General features: G+C 32.0%; 1 protein-coding gene across 1 annotated transcript in view; it reads left to right on the plus strand.

Moving 5' to 3' along the window:
* Positions 1-223: 223 nt before the first annotated feature.
* Positions 224-24,474, plus strand: part of LOC143223917 (uncharacterized) — a 139,453-nt gene continuing 115,202 nt past the window's right edge. The window contains exons 1-8 of the mRNA XM_076452391.1: positions 224-342; positions 4,918-5,081; positions 7,404-7,601; positions 8,227-8,279; positions 15,188-15,257; positions 17,636-17,749; positions 22,052-22,136; positions 22,705-22,813. Coding sequence (XP_076308506.1) covers positions 260-342; positions 4,918-5,081; positions 7,404-7,601; positions 8,227-8,279; positions 15,188-15,257; positions 17,636-17,749; positions 22,052-22,136; positions 22,705-22,813 — 876 coding nt within the window. The 5' untranslated portion in view covers positions 224-259. The remainder of the gene's footprint in view (positions 343-4,917; positions 5,082-7,403; positions 7,602-8,226; positions 8,280-15,187; positions 15,258-17,635; positions 17,750-22,051; positions 22,137-22,704; positions 22,814-24,474) is intronic.

Raw genomic sequence — 24,474 nt, forward strand, 5'->3', positions numbered from 1 at the left:
TTAAGGCTAGCAAATTCATCACTTTTTCTTGTTGCGAAAAGGATAAGCAATCATGTGAGCAGAACAGATCAGACCATGAAATATCGTCATCAGAGCTGAATTCAAGTAAGAATTGCAGAAAAAAATAGATGTCGCTGCAGTCGAATAAAATTTACCTAAATAATTCTGAATGGTAATAAATATAGCGCGAGTCTTTCATATGGTCATATACCCACCAGTGAATTACCGCAAAAGCGGTTCATGGTGGCCATTCTTCGCAATGATTTGGAAGCTACCCCTGATTTTGGGTTTTGCTGTAGGACTTCTGTCACACCTTACAGAAACATCCACAACAGAATTCAAGTATGTTTCACTTTTTATTCTCAATCGAACTCAACAGTAACATCGTAAGATGTTTAGTATATTTCTATATATCGTGCAAACTCTTGCTAGTTTATTTGTTCTGTATGAAGAAGTGGTATATAACAAGTTAACTGAATTTAAATGATTTCCGTATGTAGGGTACAGCTGCATTTTGTTTAGATGAATTTTGAAAATTAAAGAATTGTACTGACAAATACGAAAGATTTATGTATAAACAGTTATTCCTAGAATATATCCCAGCCTCAGTTGATGTTTCCCTTATTGTAACTGTTTTATATTTTATTTTATCCTTTTTTTAAATATATGAGATTTTTTCAGCCCTCTTGTTTGTTTGGATAACGTTAGTAATAATGAATTAGACTTAATAAATTAATAAAATTGAAAAAGGAGAATAATATGATAGCGTCGCATTGAGTTGTCCTCTGCTTAAAAACTATGGATTTCGATGTTAGCGAACCAGGTTCAAATCCATGCACCAATACACAATATTATTTGTATCTATGCTGTGTTTTATATGATAGACAACCAGTTCCTTACCCTATTATCTTTGAACAGTAGATGTGTACCCAGTTGGCCAGGTTCAAATCCATGCGGCAATACACAATATGATTTGTATCTATGCTGTGTTTTATATTATAAACAACCAGTTCCTTACCCTATTATCTTTGAACAGTAGATGTGTACCCAGTTGGCGATAACTCAAAATAGCAGTTTGTTTGTTTTTGAATTTCGCGCAAAGCTACATGAGAGATATCTGCGCTAGTCGTCCCTAATTTAGTAGTGTAAGACGAGAGGGAAGGCAGCTAGTCATCACCAGCGACCGCCAACTCTTGGGCTACTCTTTTACCAACGAATAGTGGGATTGACCGTCACATTATCACGCTCCCAGGGCTGAAAGGGCGAGCATGTTTGATGCGAGCGGGATTCGAACCCGCGACTCTCAGATTACGAGTCTAACGCCTTAACTCACCTGGCCATGCCAGGCCAGTTAGAACAGAGATGGCAAATTCACAGCACTTGTACCATAAATGACATAAATTTTCTTTGGAATTTCTGCTCGTGCATGATTTTTTTTTCATGTAAGTGGCAATTTACTTAAAATTCAAAATCGAAAACTGGTACAAGGTTTGTTACTTGGTTTATAAGGACACTGAGGAAAACTATTGACATCACAACGGCTATAAATATACAATAAGCTTATTCAGTAACTGAATACTGATAGGAGACCTTTATTCAAGTGTAAGCATTTTCTAGTAAAATTATTCATGAATTACCGACTGGGATATCGTTCTTGTATCAGTTTATTATTATTGCTACTATTAAAATGTTTTTCCTGTTTTGAAATTTATGGTTTGGTTATTTTTGAGCAAATCCACATTGAGCTATCTGCTGTTTTCATGCAGGAAATCGAGCCCCAGATTTTAATATTGCAAATCTGTAGACTTACCACTGTCTCACCATATATGTATGGATGTATTAAAACTTAAATCTGTTATTGTTACCTCTAAACGCGCACATACATGTACATATGTATGCATATATATTAATATGGCTGTACTTCATATCAAAATTTTAAAATATTCCACTATAATATTTTAAATGTAGGTCTTGGATGCGGTTTGGCCCTATGGTAGAGCTTTGGATTTTGTAGTCAGGGAAGAGGATTCAAATCTGTGTCATACTACAAAATATTTTCTGTTCTATGAGACGTGTGCGTTATAAGAAGGATCGTCAATTCCTTAGCGTTAGTAATGGGTGACAGGGTTCTGCTAATTGGCTAGCTTCCCTTTGACCTGGAGTTAAAATGTGTGAACAATGGCAGATAAGGTGAATAGTTTTACCATAAACACAAAATTCTGGGTTTCATAGATAAATTGCTCTTAGTATCTTCAACGTGGATAGTATTTTGTGCGCACAATGATAAAATAAAAGACCCTCTACTTCAGGTATAACCGCCCTAATTTTAACTGCTGACAAGTCAATACACCTCCTTTCATAATTTTGTTCGGCTATTAACTGAATGATTCTATAACACGATTTAAAGGCGTGAACAGCGTTTAGCTATATCGCGAGGACGTGAACCTTAGATTTGTTCAATTTCGCGCAAAGTTATTTGAGGGCTATCTGCGTTAGCCCTCTCTAGTTTTGAAGTTGTAGACTAGAGGGAAGATATCTAGTCAATAACATTCACCACCATCTCTTGGGACCCTCTTGACCAACGAAAAGTGGGATTGATCATCAGATTATAACGTAACAGGAGCGAGAGAGCAAACATGTTTAATGACGGGATTCGAACTGCAACCCGTAGATCGTGGGTCGACCGCCCTATCTAAATAGCCATATTAGGACTGAATCTTAGGTCTCCTAATCCGCAACATGTTACTTATTGGGCCACTCTTTATCCAATTAAAGTCAGTCTGTACTATTATCTATTTTTGTGATTAATATGGCTATTTGTAGTATATTCTTGAAATCGTTTTACTAATACGTTCAATAATAATGTTTGTATCGTTAGCTTTTATATTTCGAAAAAAAGGAACCAAATTTTCCTATATTAACACTTAATTAATTTTAAATTCTAAGTTGTTTGTTGTATTTGCTTGAAGCTAATTAAGGGCTGTTTGCGCTGGCTTTCCCAAAGTTGAAAGTGATAAGCTTGAGGGAAGACAACTGGCCAACAGCCCAGTTGTAGACTAATCTAATAATGGGATTTAACCATAACTTTAGTAACGTATTCACAGCCTCAAAGTACAGATTACATTGTTTGTTTGTTGTCTTCAGCAAAACGGCGCGAACTGTAGAAACTCGGATCAGCAGTCCGATACACTTACGCAAGTTATTGGGGTCAATATACACTGATTAAATGCTTTACAGGATAAGGTATTGAAAAAGCGTTGGATTTGTTGAATGTTATGGCTTTGTTGGTAGTTGTTCAACAGGTTATTAACGTATTGTCGAAGTTATGGAATATGTATTGGATAAACGCTTTACGGCTCTGCAGATAACTGACCAACGAAGTCTTAGCGTATTGATACAATGCATTGTTCAAATAACTAGTATAATTATCGTGCTAAATCCAGTCAGTTATATGTTTTCTTAATTTCTTACAAGTTACGAGATTCATAGAAATTTATACAAGGTAAGACTATTTTTTACATGAAGTGAGGTAGTTGCGGGGTAATATGGCGCTTTTCTTAAACGAACAAGTTGAAGTATTTAAAGTGATTGTTTATCTTGTTTGTTTGGAATTAAGCACAAAGCTACACAATGCACTATCTGTGCTCTGTCCACCACAGGTATCGAAACCTGTTTTCTACCGGTGTAAGTTCGAAGAAATACCGCTGTGCTACGGGGGTGGACTTTAAAGTGAAGTTGATTGACTATTTTGATAACACGTTATGACCCTACTGGGTAAGGATTTACGTAATCGTAAAATGTTTATTCAAAGCGATGAAGGCCTGGCATGGTCTAGCACGTTAAGGCGTGCGCTTCGTAATCTGAGGGTCGCGGGTTCGCGCCCGAGTCGCGCCAAACATGCTCGCCCTCCTAGCCGTGGGGGCGTTATAATGTGACGGTCAATCCCACTATTCGTTGGTAAAAGAGTAGCCCAAGAGTTGGCGGTGGGTGGTGATGACTAGTTGCCTTCCCTCTAGTCTTACACTACTAAATTAGGGACGGCTAGCACAGATTGCCCTCGAGTAGCTTTGTGCGAAATTCCAAAACAAACAAACAAAGCACACACACTAGCCATTAGATCATGCTCGACCTACAAGTATTAAAATAATTTGGCTGGACTTACGTTCAAGTTGTATTTATTTGTTACTGTTTGTGGTGAAAACAAAATTTTTAAAACGTATGTATTGTCTTTCATAGGTCATATATATATACATTATACGTATAATATGTTATTTTAATTCAAAAAACAAACCGAAACAAAAGCAACTTAAACAAAAAACGCTGCATCAACTGAAAAGATTCCTGAGTACAAGCTACAATGTGATATTATAAAATATACCGTAGGTTTTGGAGGTGATTGCAGAAGGACCCACATGGCGGTGGGGGATACGTTGTCTATCAGACTTAACCTCCATTAGCCTCTCTCACATAAGAAGTAAAGAATTGCAATATATGTACATAGAAATTAGGAGAGTGAGATGTTGGTGCTCACGCATTAAGTATTCTATAGTTAGATCTGTCACACTTCAAGTTTTTTTTAACTTAGCATTTATATTGTAAGCATAACTGCACAGGTATGTAGAGTCTAGAGGTAAATCTAATCACTGTCAGTTATGTGCTTTTGAATTACACCAATTTGTGTCGGTTAAAATTGTGATTTTGTCAGTTTTTATTTTCTACATTATATATTTAGAATAACAAGTAGTTATATTTTATTCATATTGCCATTTTGCTAGTTATTAAGTTATTTCATTAGTACATGTTGCAAAAATGTAAGATAAAGTAGTATGACTATTAGGTGTGAATAATAATAATTATTTTTTATATAATATAAACTATGCTCGGATATCTAAATTTTATATATCTTTTTACTTTCAGACAACGTGGATATGTAATTACAGTACCTAAAGTTCTTCATGGTGTTAAGCCTGAAGTTTGCTTAATTGTGTTTGACCCACCGGGAAGTGGCAATTTGAAAATCTCACTTCATGAAATATCATCAGGCACTGTTCTTGCAGAGACTTCTGAACTAATTACTCCCGGTATAACACTGACTTATCATTTTATTGTTAATATTAATAAATGTGCTATAAGTTTACAATTCTTACAATAAATATTAGTGCTATTTTCATTTGTAATAACTGTATATAATTTTTAAGTTGTTTGAGGAAATGTTAGATATCAGTAATACTCTTAAGTTTACTTCTTAATTAGTCATTTTTATATATCATTTTTAAATATATTTCATATACTATATCGTGTGAGCATATAAGTGCAATATAACATGTTCTGTTATATATCACATGTTAAATGAACAGCAAAGAGAACAAATAGTATGTAATGCTCGTTGAAAGCTGGTAACGAGATGTAAATTGAGTTTTGTACCAAATTATGCTGTCAAATTAGTATTAGATGTGAACTTGTTATTTCACATGTTATTGAAAGTTATATATTTTTTAAGTAACTTAGTTGTTTGTTAGAGGGTGAAAAACTAGAAAACTATAATATGACGTCATGTTTTCTCTATAACTCTAGAAAGTAGATAAACGACAAGTTATAAATGTGAAGTTCTGGGAAGTAGTAAGGTAGTTGATGTTGGAAGGGTTATTAATTTTATGTAAGAGAATAAATGAAAGTATCTTAGTCATACGTAGTATTGTTGTTAGAGAAGTTGAAAGTTATTTGTAATCGTTGACCTACTGTTAGTTGAAACATGTAATTTGTAAATCTGTAAAAAAACAACAACTAAAGGAGAACAATTGGTAATGGTCGAAGGTAGCTGTTAAAATGTCTTCAGACAAAATGAAAGGCACAAATGAGATGCCTTTGTCATGTACCTACGGAATCTTTGCGTAGTGGCATAATTATTTTACACAAATTTATGTTGAAAACTGTCCCCTGGGTCAAGTTCCTCTCCCCAAAGAGTTGGAGGTATTTCGAGGTAGCTTCTAAAGTGTCTTCAAGCAAAATGTGTTTTTAAAAACTACCTCCGGCTACTTCAAACACTTCAGGGCCTCAAACTCGACACAGGGGACAGCTTTCGACAAAAATTTGCAGCAGATGCTTGTGCTGCTACTCGGAGAATCCATTGGTATACTGAAGAGGCATTTCATTTGTCTGAAGACATTTTAAAAGCCACCTCCAAGATTTACTCGCACCCCTAAGGGAACATCAAGGAGGAAATAAACTTATTTTTCCTTCTAAAGCAGACTACACTTCGAATTATTTTAACAATATAATTAAAAAAAAAGGCAAACCCGAGAACTAACATAGTTACAACTATATTATAATGTTTTTGATTTTAAGATAAATATTCTAACGAGAGACTGAATCCTGGAAAGTAGCTTACCCTACAACTTAAGTCTTATGGAAATCCAAATCCTTATCATTACAAAAATTATAATCTAAATGAGCTTTCAGTGCAACATACCTTGGTATCTTAAAGCTGCTAATTAACAAGAGTTGGAACAGTAATTCAACTTCCAGTACATTAATCAAATTAATGTCATTTATAAAAGAACAGTGTAGCACCTGTTATAGAATAAGAGGAATATTCAGTTAAAAACTGAACAAAAATTTATTATTTCTGTTGTTCCTGTTGAGAAGGCAAAACATATGGTACATGAAGAACTGCATACTAAATGAATGCATCATTTCATACAGATAACTTATATGACTGGTTTCAATATTATGATGTTCTGAAATTATTAATGTGCCACTGAAATTGTTTTTCATTTCTTTGCTGTGTAGTAACAGTAGGGAAGGAAAGACAGCAGCATTATGCAATGATGTTCAAGTTATATATATTTTTTTTTATTAAATTAAAGTATAAATAATAAAATGCACAGTAAATTTAATACTGTTATAGCAAAATCAAATAAACATTTCTCACTCTACAGGTCAGCTGCTGAAATAAGTCTATAATTTACTGAAAACAAGTTTTATGGAAAATATAATAAATGAATTATAATTAAAATAAAGCCTTGTGTGGCAGAAATTTGTAATTCAATATAAAAAGGTGTTGATATCAAACCACAAACACTTTACATTCAAACAAGAGCTAAATTAGAATAAACTGGCCAGCTATGTAAATATATTATATTTACAAAGAAAAATATCCTAGTTACATAAAATGCCAAACTTTATAAATGTAATATACAAAAAGAACCAGGTTATATAAAAATGTATAATTTAATGTAAAAATGACAAATTTGATTAAGATACAGTTGCAGCAAAGTTATCCTCATGTTTTTCATTGCAACAAAAACTAATAGTACTATGAATAACCAACATGATCAAGGCCAAGAGATTTGTCAAAGTTTATTATATAATTAATTTTTTTACTTTTTATTTTTTCAACCCAGATGGTGGTCTGTTACTTTCTTGTTCTCATCTGCCTGTTAATAATGTTAAAGTTAAACAGGCTGAACTACAAGTACAAGTTGACTTTCCATTAAATCCACATTTTGAGATTAATGAAAGAAGAGAAGTACAGATTTCTTCAGCAGGAATACTCACCTTTATTGAAACTGACAAATCAAACTATTCACCTGGTGAAAGAGGTATTTCTGGTTGAACAGTTTTTTCACAGATATTTCACCAATTTATTTGTCATTATATATTAAAAAGTTTAAGCATCAGTGAAGACTTAAGATAAAAATTATTTCTTGAACCATGCCTTAGAATGTATGTTTGGGAAAAATCAGTATTAGTTTTTACAATACAATTATTTATTATACAATAAGTTTTAAATATTGGATTTCCATAAATAAAGTGATGAGTGATAATATTTTTAAACTCAGAGTCACATGCTTAATGTTTTTTTGCATCACCAAGATTTTTTAAAAATTTTTATGTACTAGATCAAGGGCTTTAAGTAAAAAATATAAAGGTTATGAGAAATTTAATGAGTTGCAGTCATTATACGTATTTATGTTGTTTTTTTCAGAATGAAGCTACCTTTCAATTTCTATTAATTAAAACCAGTTAAAGTTGGTAATATGAAACTTGTATGTTTTGTTTCTTCAATTTATGATGACTTAATTAGCAGCAGTTGTAAATAAGTTTAATTTGTGCATGCATTGTAATAAAGTGGTTGTTTGGATTTTCCTTTGTTTTCCAGTTTTATGAAAAAAATTCATTTATGTTATAATATATATTTATACATATAATTTTGTTCTTTTGCAGTTCACATTATTGCTTTATGCATTGATGTTGATCTTTATCCTGCTCAAAAACAGGTAGTTTTATCTTTGAATTTTTACAGTTTAGAAGTTCAGGAACTTATTTATACTTAATAGTACTCATGCCAGGTTTCATAAACTCATTACTTTTAAATTACTTTAGATTAGTTATATATTTTATAAATCTGTGCATATTTTTAAAATCACAACAACAGAGGTTTTTTATGTGGTCTCACAGCCTCTGATAGAGGATTATGTTAGATAGGACTTAGGAGGCAAAATTAGCTGGAACAGAACTTGGTTTATGCTACTGAATAATTACATTTGCTTGTTTCAACTCAGAAGATAGCTTATAGTAAATGAATGAGCATTTTAAAGTAGCTTGCAAAATTGTGGACTTTTATTAGTTTTAAATCGAAATTTTTTATAGCAAAGCTAATGAAAAGCAGATATATCTAACAGGCACAGAGTCACATAGTTAAGATACACAAATACATATAACTTAAGGACAATAAGGGACCTATTGATCCATCTAGGCTATTCCATCCACTAAACTAAAATAAAAACAAAACACTTAAAGCCAGTATTTGTCATTCAGATTTGTATTCTGTATTTTTTTAGATACAATATAAAATCCTGTTTGTCCTGCCACTAGAAGTAGCATATTGCTTAGATAACCTAAGGGACTGTTCAATTGAGCAGCAAGATTCTTTTCTTCTACAGCACTCTTAATATTAATGCCATCAAAATTAAGGTCATAATCTAAATTATGATATCCCACATATATTGCTTTGCATTTATTATATTGAAAAGCCATGTGCCACTAATTTGCCCAACTCTCCAAACAGTCAAAACCCTTTTGTAAAGTATTTTCCTCCTTACAACTAGAAACACTCAAACCATATTATTAATAGCAAATTTAAGTAATTGATTGACCATTCCTTCAGCTATGTCATTGATGTAAGTCAAAAAGAGTAAAAGTCATAACACTAAACCCTGAGGAATCCCACCTGTGACAGTAATCTAGTTTGATTGAACTCCATTTATAACAACTTTCTGCATTCTTTCATCAGTTAGTTTTATATCCTATGGGTCAGTTTATCCCCTACAGGGATAATATTCTTACAAGCCTTTTATGTAACACCTTGTCAAATACTTGTTGAAAATTCAGATACACAAAGTTCACTCCCATACCCTCATTTATATAAGCAACAACCTCTTTAAAGAATGTTAAAAAATTAGCCTATACAAATTGTTGTGTTATTTTATGATCTTCTGTGAAATTTTTAGAAGTTTTTCAACAACTTTTTTTTTCTACTAATAATTTTCTGGAAATAATTTGCCAATCTCTGCTCTGAATTTCATTTTTTTAAATGCTTAAAATATTCTATTAAAAAAGCATGTAAATAGTAAGCATTTAAAGTGCTCTGAGTATTTATGAGAGTAAAATGGTGGAAAACATAGTTCTGGTTTGTCCTCACTGGTTTCAACAAAGCAACTAAAAGTTTATAATGAGAATTCAAAAAAGTTCAAAGGCTATGAATTAAGATTACAGTTTGTGTTTGTGGTTTCTCCATTGGTCATGGAGGTGAAAATCACATCAGAAATCATCTCATTACTACTTACCACCAACAAAATTGTTTTAGGATATTTGGAATTAATAAACTAGAATTATTTTTGATAAAACCAAATGCCAAATCATAAAGTGATGCAATCAGAGTGGGATATTTAGTCACTTCCTTTGGCAGTTTCAGACTATGCTTCAAAAGGTTTTACCAAAACATTTCTGAGTTTGAAAATTGCTAAATGATATGGATGCTCCAAAACCAAAACCTCTGCAGTAGTTGGAGATATAGTCAGCAGTGCAATTAAGCAAATTGAGAGCAACATTAAAACTAGAGCTTTCCACTTGTCCACTAATGGCAGCAGCGATATTGACAGTAATGTGTACCTTGTTGTAGTGAAATAATTCAATGACAACAAGAAAAAGATAGTAAATGCATTATTTTATAATCCTGATGTAACTGGAAAATCAGCTGAAATATTGCAGTACTCCTTCAAGAAGAACTAGCTTCAAGAGTTGGAAAATTGTGTATCATTACCTGTTGATAACACAGATGTGATATTAGAAAGAAAAGGAAGGAGTTGCAGGGTTTCTTCTGAAATGTAACCCTGAAATGGTGATTGGAGGATGCCTTTGCCGTCTTCTTCATTTATCAGCAGAAAAAAGCAGCAAAGATGTTGCAGTGTTAGTTTGATGAAGTTCTTGTTGACATTTATTACTATTTGGACAAGAATGTAAATAGGAAACAAGAAGTTAGAGAATTCCAGGATATGTGTGATGTGGAGGCTCAAACTTTTTTGAAGCATTTGTGTACATGCTAACTGTCTCTTGGAAAATGCTTACAGAGATTAATTGAGAAACAAAAACCTTTGAAGAATTACTTTACAGCCAAACTTGATAAAAAGAAAAACAATATAAAAAGGGAAAAAAAATTTGTGTGAAGGAAAAGTTTATTCTCTGCAACTCAGCGGTATCAGTGAAGAAAGAAAGTGATTATTTAAAAAAGGCAACACGACAATTTCCCAGCAGAGGCAACCTGTAAATGTATTTCATGGCCAGGGAACTGAACTCTATGGATAGGCTCCTCTAAGAAAGTGGGAAACAAAATTACAAAGGCTAGAGGGATATGTCTTACACCAAATAAACAGGAATCACTTATTTACAAGTTACATCAAGGAGATGTGTTGTACATGTATTATTTTTAAACAATTGTATTCAAATATCTGACAGGTATAATTTGAAATTACAGGTTGAGATGAGAACCCACTTATCCATTCTTTGCAGAGGACCCTGTTTAGTTTATTCAAGGACTTGCTAAGTGGATTGTTAACATGACATACAATTTGAATTGTTTAAATATCATGGACTTGAATTTTGAAAACAGAAAGCTCAGTTTCAAAATGAAAAATTGGTAATTGGTTATGAAATTGAGCCTTTACTTGCAAAGCTTGAAAAAGGAAGCCAGGTCTGTTTCTTTGAAGATATAAAAAAAAATGTGAAACTACATTGGAATATATGAAAATCAAGTACCCACTTCAGGATACATCTCTAGAAATGCAAAAGCAGTAGACATACCTATCAGAAAAAGTTTTCTTTTAAAATATGTTGAATGTTTTATTGAAAATTTCAGGGCATTCATTGCAAAGAGTGCACCTTGGTCCAGTACAATGAATTCATTTTTAGCAGCAATTTCTAACCTTCCAGGCTGATCTATTAACTGCTGTTGGTGTCAGTGAGACAGCAGACAAGTGCTTGTATAGTATTGGACAAATGAAAGATGAACTGTGCAACTTTCAGTATGATAAACTCTCCAAAGTAATGAAGTCTGTCCTTGTAATACCATACAGTAATACAGGTGTGAGAAAGTGCCTCTTCATGAAAACAGGACAAACCTTCAAGGATCAGTGTCAAACCACATCTTAGAATTAGTTCTGATAAAGAAGATGAAGATGGCACAAAAAACATGTTTCTTCCAAGAAGTTCAAACATGTTTGCCCTTTCAGTCATGGGGGCATTACAGTGTGATGGTCAATCCCATTATTTGTTGGTAAAAGAGTAGCCCTAGAGTTGGTGGTAGGTGGTGATGACTAACTGCCTTCCCTCTAGTCTTACACTGCTAAATTATGAATGGCTAGTACGAATAGCCTCATGTAGCTTTGTGCAAAATACAAAAAAAAAAATGCAGAAGTTGCATATGATTTCCTAATGAAAACCAAGAGTATTACTTACAGGGTTCTGAATCAGTAGCACACTGTAATTAGTAAGTATTAGATAGAACATAATTAGTAAAAACATCATTTACAGTTTTTCTTGTTTTCTCTTATTGTGGTAGGAATTACTGTCTTTCAAAATTTAATGTTGGTAAGTCTGGATTAGAGTGACAAGTGAAATCATACTGACTATCTATCAAAATTTTGAACTTTATTAAATAAATTTGAATACATCTTTTATAAGATTTTAAAAAACGTTTTCACCAGTGAATAAGAGTAAAATGTGTATAATTACAGGGACAATGTTTTATCACTTCCTTTCAAATGAGAAGTAAACATTAATCAACTTTCATTGATCTAAAACCTGGCTACTATTCAAGAATTAACAACAAATAATAGCAAGTGGCTCATGTATCCAATCCCTAATCTCCTTTTAAACCCTTGAAAAAATTTTAATTCTTGAAACTTTTTTTTCTTAACAAGCTCAAAATTAATGTGGTCATCTCATTTCCATCTAACATCTGTTCAAAATTAAGAACACTGCATAATTCTTCATTTGTAAAAATAATCATCTAATCAATACAAGCTTTCCTATTTTATCCCTTAAAGGCCCTATTCCCATCCTAGTATTTTGTATTCCTTTAATTATTTAAAGGAATCCCTACTATTAATGTTTTTCATTTTCAGCCAACCTTTTTTTTATATAACTTTTCAACTTCTTAATTTCTCATTTGACCAACTCTCATAATATTTTTTAATTTGTTAAATCTCTGATGATAATAGTCAATATGAACGTCTTAAATGTATGGTGAGTTTTCTTTAATTTATTCTTTATACCAGTTATGAGCCAATCTGTTTTTTTGTTTGCAGCCAGTTTTCTATTTGAGACATGCTTATCTTCACTATTTAAAAACTTGATTTTAAAAGTTTTTCAGAGTTGTTTGGCACCTCCAGTTAATTCTATAAAAGTTAGTTTTCATATTAGAATTACTGTTTTTCTATTTGTTGGTGTAATGAGTTGTATTTTGCTTAAAGCTATCTCACAATTTAGATTGAAAAACAATGTTCATAAGCTTCTCCAAATCAGTCTTTTTTGGACATGTCAAATCTTTGACATCTTTACAATAATTATCACCAGGGTTAGGTTTTGCTGTTTGATTATGTGACAAAAGCATTACATATATTAATACAACATTATTTTTAGTACTTTATCTGGAATTTTAAAATACTATTTGAACTACGGAAATTGGATGTAATAATGTGAACCATTAAAGTAAAATGATAAATTCTAATTGAATCTCACACCATAAACATTATACTTTGATTTTTTTTTAAATTTCAAAGACCCCTTAAGGGCACTGATCAATGAGAAGAAGACAGCCCCTTGAACATGAAATTTGTGTGTCACTAACTATATTCTGGAATGTGTTCCCCAGTGACCTGTCTGGAGACTAGCACTGCTAAAAACCAGGTTTAGATATACATGATAAGCAGAGAACAGATAGCCCATTTTGTAGCTTTGTGCTTAATTTCAAACAAATCGAACCAAATTCTGGAATGTCTTGGTACATTTTGTCTAATCCCGAGGTTCTTTATGCTACTATTGGAATTTGACTTACTGGTCTAGATATTTATTTTTTCACATGATAATGCATATGTTATGCAAATGTATCTTATTTAAAGACAAACAATATCTGTTTGTTTCAGTTGAAAAGGTAAATCTTTGTTATGCTTGTCCAAGGTACATAAGGCAGGTACTTCCAAATTTCAGTGGCACAAGCAAATGAGAATGAGAGATCTAAGAAATGGAAGACTAATTAAAGGTTTAAATTTTTTTTTTGTTTCATTAAAAACACACATACCCCAAACAGCATTTAACTTTTACTTTCTGCAATAATAGTAAAGGAGCATATTAATCATTTGCTTGAGGGTTCTGAATTGTATGACTTGGATATAAGTTGAATTACTATTTGTTTCAAAATTTGATAAACATAAAACATCTTTAAAACTACAAAAGACTTAATTGTTGCTTATAATTTGTAAATTTTCTTAACATTTCAATGGTATTATTTTATTATTAACAGAAGGCAAAAAGTCATATTTACTTGTTAGAAATTAATAGATATAAACACACACACACACATTTATATATACTGTGGTAATTCTGCTGATGGAGCTGCAATTTTAATACGGATTCAAAATTAATAAAAATTTAAGTAGGTTACTCCTTGTTTATATATAATGTTTTTAATAGTTTTACACTCAGGCCTACTTCCTTCCATCTGAGGAAAAATACTAAAATATAAGTAAAGGTATTGTAATAGATACTGCTTCTTGAATCATGTTCAAACCATGGTCATATACATTCAGTACTGGAATTTGAGTATTCTTCTACCATAATAGCTAGACTAAACTCTTAACAAACTAGTATTTAGGTTTAGGAATAAATGTAGATCAAATGTAACTTTTTCAAATAAAATTAAGATTTAAGTGGGAAATATTTATAAAGGAAGGAGTTTCTCTAGTGCTTCACAATATAAAAGTTTTTTTTTTTCTTTATGTAATAGCAGAGTGCATTTTATACACTAATTTACATGAAGTGAATATTGTATTATTGTTAATTAGAAAATTTGTTGTAAAGAATTCTGTTTAGGTTCAAGACTAGCTTTATGAGAATAAAATAACCCAAATTGTTTTCCTATTACAACTTTAATACATTTTTTCTCTTTTGTTATTAGATAAAGAAATAATTGATGGTTTTTAAACAGGTTATTATATTTTCATTACAAGAGGGTTTAATGGCCACAAAAATATCTGTGAATTACACATATTTAATTAAACTAACAATGTTTATCTGTGTATATTGCGAATTCAGAGAAATTATTTAACTGTTATCATGCACAGCATAGTGAATGGAACCACAAACTATTTAGTAAGTTAAAATATTGGGAAATAACCTAGCACATTTGTTTGATATTTTTGAAAGTTTTATAAATAGTGTATTAATGTTTTCTACAGACATAATAATCTCTTACTTAGTGTAAATTTAAAAAAGTTATTTTACGTTGTTGTGAGACATAATACAAAAAGCTGATTATTCATATTACTAAACTTAACTACCTTGAATGTGAATACAAAGTCTTGAATGGGTAGTGGATGATTATAAAAATGGAATCTCATTGCTTTTTTAGTTGAATGTGAAAGTGGAAGATCCTGAAGGGACTAAAATAGCAGAATGGTTAAATGTAACAACAAGAAAAGGTATTTTAAGTAGGGTTGATTAATAAATCACTTTCAGTGCACATTTGAAGACTGCATTACATGCTAAACAATATTTAAATGTAAAGTAATTAAACACATACTTAATTACTTACAAACTCAAAATGAGCAAGCCTAATGTACTCAAAGATAATGATACTTCTATTCCTAACAGCTTTGTAAGTCAGGTACACTCATACATCTTATTGACTAGTGTTGTTTTTTGTAATTGACTGTTAAACAAGTATTAATTTCTGTGCATGTTGTATGCTTTTAATATAAATTTATCATTATCATTTAAATTTTAGCAGAAAAGAGATTAGTGCCTAACATATAAAAAATGTGAACAGCATTTTCTGGTGTTATTTCTTTGTCTATTCCTAATTTTCCTTTTTAGCACAACCACAGATGACCCTCACCTCATGTAAAATCACAACTATGGTCTGTCTTCTCATAGTATAACACCTAAGTGCATGCTTAAATGGTGCTAATATAGTTAATGAATATAACATTTTCAACAGTGTTATGGTGTTCAAGGCTTTTCTAGGCTCTCTAGCTGCAAGCTTTTAGGTATTACAGTCATTTGGCTAACACAAAGTATCTTGTAAATATTTTACTATGAAACTCAGCCTAATAACTTGTAAAGTAAAGGTCAGAACTCCATTTTAGCTGCACATTCTGTAGAACATACAACTACTGTAAATTAAATTCTCTGTCCTTCATTCCTAGCCATAGTGACTTACAGTTTGATGTCCCCACTGTGATTATGTGTAAAAATGCTTTAAACATTTAGGTTTTGGCTCCACTTCCTCTCCTGAAACTAATATGTTTTTCATGGTACCCTCATCATTGTGTGCAACTTCAACTCACTGATTTTGCTTTTCTCAACTCTTTGTTTTAAAGTGTCATCAATGATAATAATTTCAGCTTACCAGTGTGTTCTATGTAATTTTTCATGCCATGTGATCATAGTTTGATGAATTGAATCTTTCTGGCACAAGATAAACTCCAGTTCAACAAGACCTACAGTTTTATGTAATATTAGTTTATATCAGAATTACATATATAAAGTCGTTACTTGAATTGATGACTTGAAAACTCGTGTATCAACTATTGTGGATCTAAACTTCTACACATACTTTTGGGGACATTCCAGTAAATCATGTAATATTCTGGAAGAGTAAGTTTCTTTTCAAATGTTTACATGTTCAGAGAACAGCCAATAGACTATTGCTATTTCTATGGCATGTCTGCTTCAAATATGGCAGATACCAGTCCCAGAAATTTCAGTTAAAGCTCACAAACTAAGAAAACATACACTTCACCAACTGAGGTGATAAGATGATGTACAAGCCTTTACCATTAATTAGAATTGCTACACAACTTAGTAAACAACCAAAGCTTAAGCATTTTGTGTATTGATGAGCATGAATTTCCTTTGGTTTCCTAAAGAAAGTTATCTGCTGTTCGGTTAATGTTTGAATTGAAATATCATGTACTGTGTAAGATCCAGTCCACTTTTTTTGATTAATTATATTTTTGATAGGATATAATGGTTACAATTGTTTGGTTCAACAGTGCCTGATTCAGAAACTATGAACACTGTTAGAGTTTTTTCTGGTGTGGACAATTCTTACTTTGAGTTATACTTTACACTTCTGCAGGAATGTGACCATATTATATATATATATATATATATATCCAACTTACTTTAGGGTGAAACACTCCAAATGCTTCGGATCTTTGTATTTTATAATATTCAGAGACATTGGAAATAATGGCTGCATCACTGATTGAGTACTAAGCTTGTGCAGGTCCTAGAGATGGTATAGTACTCACTGCCATACTTCTAGTTGTTCAATCAATCACATGAGGTTATGTGTTTCTGTGCTCATTTACCTATTTGTGTGATGGTCATGCTTTATCTTGTTGCATGCTAAGTAATGCCAAAGCTAGATCTGTCTTTTTAAATTGTTCTTCTCAAAGCCTTTGTGTCATTGTATTTAGCATCCATTTATTCATGTAATTATTTTTATTAGGATGGTTTATTTTCCCAGATGATACTTTACTTTTTTGAACAACTAGAAAGCTTTTACCTGCCAGATTCATTTTGTGTGCATTTTCATAATGCTTACCTGATTGGTGTTGTACAATCTACTGCTACAAATTTGTTATATAACATGCAATCATACCTTACAGTAATTTTTCAAATCCTGGAGATATTTTGATGATGCATGCTGTACTTTATCATTAAATTTTCTATCATATAAATAGTAGGAAAAGTGCCTGACAATTACTGAAACTACAAGTAACCTTTTCTTTGTTTTACAGTAAAATATTTGAAATTCAGTGTAATATTTTTTGTTTTCTTTTCTGAACAGGATTTTTTACCCAAGAACTACTGCTACCTAAAGAACCAGTACTGGGCTATTGGAAAATAATTGCAGAATTAGATAACAGAATCACAGAAGCAACTTTTGATGTTGATATCATTGGTAAACCTTTCTGATATCTGTATAAAAGGATACATAAGACATTAATATTGTTTTTAAAGTTTGAGGTTACACAAAATATAGGAATAATAATGTTTTTAATATGTACATGTAAACCTTGTGGACACTCAAAATGGCAATAACTACCTGCAAAGAAAGTTTTGAAGAAATATATTTTTAATACACTCAATATGGATTTTTTTCAAATTTTTATGTATTTAAAATAGCCCTCAACATAGTAAATGAGTGATATGATACCAACTCAGTGAAAATACTCATTAGGACTGTTTAATATATTAATGTAGAATCATTTAAAAACCATTACTTGTAAACTACAGGTTACTGTACCATGTCTGTCAGAGGTGTTAGTATTTGATGAACAAACTTTCTAAAATTAAATTTAATATATTTATATGTGTGTGTGTTGTGTGTGTAACTCTGTCCAGTTTCAAGCATTACAAATTAAATCCAAATAATGTGTGTTTTTTCACCCATGGATGGGCAAAAAAGTTTCATTATTTATCAGTTTTTTTAACTTTGGATGCCACAGATAATTGAAGTAAAACACATTATGTTTTTTAATATTATTTGTAATGTATCTAATCACAAAATCAGTAAATTCTGTGTTTTATTAGTATTTTATTTTGAAAATAAGCAGTTGTCTGATAGTACTCACTTTTAAGAGTAAGTGGCTTAATTAAGGTGGTTTGCAAAACTTATATGAACTGTACTGTAAATTATTGTTCACAACATACTTTTCAAAACTGAAATGATCCAAATCACTTTAGACAAGTGACTGTTTAACAATTTAAAATGTTTGACATTTCACAGACACTTTAAAGCTGTTTTAGTGGATTTAAAGTTTATCCAGTGACTAAAGGCTTTATGTTTGTGATATTAAGTTCCTAAGAATAAAATAAGTCATTGATTTGTAACTTTAACATGGTATTTGTATAAATTATGTTAGTAGTGAATGATGTTCCTTGAGAGTTAAATAATTACCCCAAATCCCTGTTCAAAATTTTAAACTTTTTAGTTGTCTTACATGATATGGTTATGGAAGGAACACCTACAAAGAGTATTATTATTACTATTATACAAAAGTGATCATGCTATAGGCAAAAACTGTTTATAATGACTTATAATATACAGGTAAGAATTACAACTGCACAACTTTTACATTATGAAATTAAAGTCAAACTATCTTATGATGATATTAGCAATGTAACGACCAGTGTTTTTATAATAAATCAATAATAAAAATTCTGATGCGGTATCTTACCTCACAAAAAGCTTCTTCATCTTTTACTGATACAAATTTTCATTCAACATTAGCCTTCATATTCTCACTTATTTCTGCACATTAATATGCAAATGACTATGGAGCATTCCTATAACAATAGTAGTGCGACCCTACTCCTGTCATAACTATCACCCTCCCTAATATTGCATATGTTAACTACTTCTCAATTGGCAGTCTCGTTAAATAGATGTGTTTTTGCTTGTGATTGGAGTCATTTATCCATAGGTTTTTATTTTTGTAATTTTTTGTTTTAGTTACATTGTTCTTTATCATTTTCATTATCTTTTGTGGAGAGTTATGAATGATTTATTTATCTTTTCTCCTATTTCAATTTTGTGAGATATACACATGCAGTTTCAGGTGGTCATGACAACAACTCCTGTTATTACTACAGAAAATTACTAGCCATATCCGATGATGAGTTGGAGCCACAATTCTCAGCCTATGTTGTGTCAAGAGTTGAGAGTTTTCGTGCAATAATCATAACACACTGATTATTGCTCTCTCATGGCTTTCAATGTTTGGGAAGTTTTGGAATTGGACAGTCTTTACTCTCCCTTCTGAGTTATCCTCTCAGTTATATGTCACTTCAGAGGACTTGCCCAGACCTCTTTTTTTCATTTGATGGGTTTGATTAATCAAGTATACTGCTATGTTCTTTCTTTATCTCCTCTTTCCTATGTTTCACTTCTGAACTTCTTGGAGATTAGCTCTTGTGATATTATTTGGTGTTTCCTTCTTCTCTTGATATTGAGAATCATGCAAAATATTTTGGGGATTATTTGAGTTGCAGGGTTGGTATGTTTTTATTCCCACAAGCTATGGAAGATCATGCTTTTGATAATCATTGTTCCAACTTCCCTTATTTAGACACATGGAATTTGGTGTTTATAATAGTCTTGTACATTACCAGGCAAGGAGCTCTTGGTCAACAGACCTCTATTTTCTCATATTAGATTTTCTGTGTTGGGCCCAATGCCATCACATCACTCACTTTGTTAGCATGACCTAATCTGGCTGTTCTGAATGTGATCAAGAAATTGGTTATCTCATCCTGAAAAGATCTCTCTGTTGTGTGGACTTTGTATCTTCCCATTTTCTGGTTTTATGTGCTTTGTGTCTCAGGTTTAACCTCTTTTGTCATTCTTCTCAATATATTACTTTCTCAGTTTCTGACACCTGCTCCTCATTCTTTGATGGAAGCAATTAGTGCTTTCAGTCAGGATTCATTGGATTACTATCCACATGAATATCCTTCTGTTCATCTCCTCTCATTTGTCCTTTCTATACTTCAGTCCATTTTGTGTAGGGTCATGTATTAGCTGGCTCACATGTAATTTCCACTGCTGCACTGTTTCTTAGCATTGTTTCCCTTTCTTTACAACTGACACTTCTTCACTGGCTACACTCCAGCATACATCATCCATCTGTACCTGCACTCAATCTTTAGATGTGCCTTTCTCCAGCCACTCACCTGAGGGGCTGGATTTTTGTGTGTAGCTTCCTTTGTTCTTCATCCTGATTTTAATTCTTTCATGGTGGTTTAGCTACATATGTGGTACACATAGCATTTTTGGACTGTCCTGAGGGATTATAGTCCTTCCCATCCTATTGTTTCTGAAATACTGTCTTTTTTGCTTTAGCTTTTTGAAAGGGGATTTTCAGCTTCCTCTATTGTGGGCTATAGGGTGCTGTTATCTGCCAATTTTTGTGTATTCCAATTATCAGACTTATCTATGTTGTTTAGTTCCTTCTGTTTTCCTATCCTCTCTGCCCTACTTCCCTTCTGCATTAACACCTCTATGTGGTTCTTCGTACTTTTCCCCTTTTTTCATTAGAACTTTGTCTTCATGTTCATTATATCACCTTTCCTTGAATTCCTTATTGGTGTACAAATGTTGTCATTCTAATCTGTGTTTGTAATTGCTGTTTGTCATTTTTTTTTTTTACTTTGTTCTCTCTTTGGCTGCTTGAGAGAATACTTCTATCTTTATACCTTTTCCCTTCCTTCCATTTCCAACCTTAATGATCATTCTAATTTTGTCATCGTTCTTTGCCTGGTCAGGGTTCTCCAATGTAATATGACATGTACTGCTCCCTTTTATGGTTCATGAAACAGCTTGATTTTTTCCATAAAATCCTCCTTTCTCTCCTTACTTCTCTGAGTTGAATTCTTTAGTTATTTTACTTGGTGTTTTTTTGTGATGATTGTTGCCTTTTTTCACATTTATTCCCATTAGATCTGTCACTTTATTTTGTTCCTGGCTGCACATTTCCATGCCCTTAGGGACATCATCAGTGCTGTAACTGCTTATCTGTTGATGGTAAGTCCATTGTTAATTTTCTTATTCTTCTTAGGGACCTTTATCACATATTTGGGTTCAGTTTAGTGGTGAGTGTTGTTTAACCAGGTATTCTTAGTTACAAATCTGCACTGTATGACCTGTGATCATATATCATGCTAGATAGCTGTTATGTTGAAGCTCTTTCTACTGTAGACCTGATATACAATTCCAGATGCCACCAGTGTCAGTTGACTGCCTCTATCAGTATGTTCTTTATGCTTTTAAAATATAATGCCATTTTTCTTGGGGTCCCTCAATATTCCCACCCTTTTTGGCAACACATTACTAAAGGACAAAATGTGAACCTCAATCACAAATGATGCAGTCTTCCACAGCTGTGTTGCTTGATTTCCTTCTCATACTCCATGGTTTTCCTTTGGTCATTTCTTAAAGAGGGATCATTTTCCCACTGGCTCTATACCTGTTCAAAGTGGGATCCTTGCTTTTTGTGAATGAAGGTAATATATCATATTGAAAATTAACATTATCAGTTTAAGAAAAGGTGAACATCTTCTTCATTTAATTTTTTTTGCTAATTATAGGTGTATTATTTACATTTTTAGTTTATTTAATCACTATATGTATTACATTTTTAACAAAAATTAATATCTGTACTTTATTTTAATTTCAAACAAGTTAATCCCCTCCATCTTTTAGCCCCCACAAAATTTCATGTTGTTGCTACTTCTCCTCCATATGTGATGGCAACTGCTGATCATTTTACTTGGAGGATTTGTGCCAAGTATGTATTTACATTGATAATTAGCGATATAGTTTTCTTGGTAGTTAATGTTTTATACATAGATATTATGTGTGAGTAACTTTATTTTGGAGTAATTCAAAGAAAATGAAATTCCTGAAAGGTTAAAACTCTTTCATATGTTATGTTTATTGTAATCATTTTTTACTGGAATATTTTTTTTCTTATTAAATTAACTACAGTAGTTCATGGAATTAGATAGAAGATACACATTTAATAAAATTAATCATTTTTAGCTATAGTATAGATAAGCTGTAACTGTTTTTTCAAGTACAAATTTTTAGCTCACAGCTCTATCTCTTGACCAATTTGAGATCTAATTACAGCTGTAGCCACTGAGAATACCCTCATGTTTGTGATTTAACTACATGCATTGTAAGGTAATACAGTTAACAGAAGTATATATTTATTAAGTTTTGGAATTATATATTTCAAAGCATTTAAAGAGTCTTCTAAAATTATTACAAGTAGCAACGTCACAAATTGCTTTCTTTTTAGAAAGATGTATCAAAGATCAGATCAATTGAGACAATTTTAATTCATTTCTTAGGCACACATATGGTAAGAATGTTGAAGGTACTCTTAAAGCATTTTTGACATATGTGCCATTTTCTAAAGAAGAACCTATCAGTTTACCATTCTCTAACCATGAAGAAGATGTAAGTAATGTTTTTATTAATAATTCTTGTATTATTTCTTTTTTAGTTATTTACAAAAATCTTTTGGCATGATTTTGGAAAAACAAGTTTATTTTAGAGTAAGTCATTAATGAAAATGGGAAGAGTTACCAATGATGGCTGTAATTTCTTATACATCATCTCTAGTGAAGTTATGTTGTTCCTTTTCTACTGTGAAAATAATATTAGGGAATCTCGTATTAAATCTGATCAAAGTGTCATTGTTACATAAAATAACAGATTTTCTTTCCTGGACATGAATTTCTAAAAAAATACTTCTTTTGTGCCATGCCTGTAAGATTTGTGTATGAATGGTGTATTTGGTTATTCAATTTGTTGTGCTGCCCATAAGAAAAGTGTCATGGATGTTGCTTGGTGTGGTGGAAACTTTGAAAAGCTCTTCTTTTTTCCCATTGTATATGCTAAAGCATTTTAATATTTGACATGGCCTAGTGTTGGAGTGCTGAACTTACAATCTGAAAATTCTGGATTTGAATTCTATCACTAAATATACATGCCCTTCATCCATGAGTACATTATAATGCACTGTTACTCTCACTATTTGTTATTAAAAGGATGGCTAAGAATTAGTAGTGGGTGGTTTTGTCTTCCGGTAGTCTATCACTTTAATGCTTGTGCAGATAGCCTATGTGTAGCTTTGTATGAAATTCAAAAACAAACAATACAGCATTTAAACTGTACCTAAATCTACCATGAACTCCCATCAGTCATTCTGTGTAAATATTTTAGAAAGTAAAAAATATTATGTTTTTATCATTTTATTACCTAAAAATCATAATTGTGAGGGAGTAGGTAACCTTTCCTTCCCCCATCCCTTAGTTGTCTGCAAAAATATCATTGCATTGAATTTTTTACCTATTCATAGTTTCTTTCTTGACTGAAAGAGCCCTCTTTTTTATGTTCATCCAAACATTTCCTAGCTCAGTATGACAGTGTGGTTAGGGTGCTTGACTCTTGACCTGAGGGTCATAGGTTTGAATCTGTGTTCCATCAAACATCCTCACCCTTTCAGCTGTGGGGACATTATAATGTGATGGTAACTCCATTATTCATAAAAGAATGATCCAAGAGTTGGAAGTGGGTGTTGATGGCTAGCAGCCTTCCCTCTATTCTTTCACTGCTAAATTACTGATGGCTATTGTAGGTAGCTGTTGTATAGCTTTTCACAAAATTCAAAACAAACCAAAATTTTCAGTATGTTCTTTTTTTCTCTTAATCCTTTGACTTGTGATTCACCATATAGGGTATGGTCTGCCTCTGGCAGTTGAATGTGTTTGGGCTGTATGCCATATACAGCTGTAAAAACATTCTACTTATATTTAAAGCAGTCACAGTTGAAAGGTTAAAATACAATAACTATACTGAGTATTTCTGTTTACCAGGCACAATTGCACTGACTTATGTGAGATCCCTTAAACAATGTTTCATGAAATCGTTTTTGCAATTCTTTCAAAACAATGCCCACATTTTTTTGCATTTAGAAATAATAAGAGCTATACAGTACAATAAGATTAATTAAAAATAGCTTTTGGTCAAATTTTTTAGCAAAGTTTTCTTTCATTATAAAAAAAAGATATAAAGCTTCCACTAACCATAATTTTATGCATACAAACAATGTTTTA

This window comes from Tachypleus tridentatus, chromosome 8 (genome assembly GCF_004210375.1).
Source record: "Tachypleus tridentatus isolate NWPU-2018 chromosome 8, ASM421037v1, whole genome shotgun sequence".
NCBI classification, from domain to species: domain Eukaryota; kingdom Metazoa; phylum Arthropoda; class Merostomata; order Xiphosura; family Limulidae; genus Tachypleus; species Tachypleus tridentatus.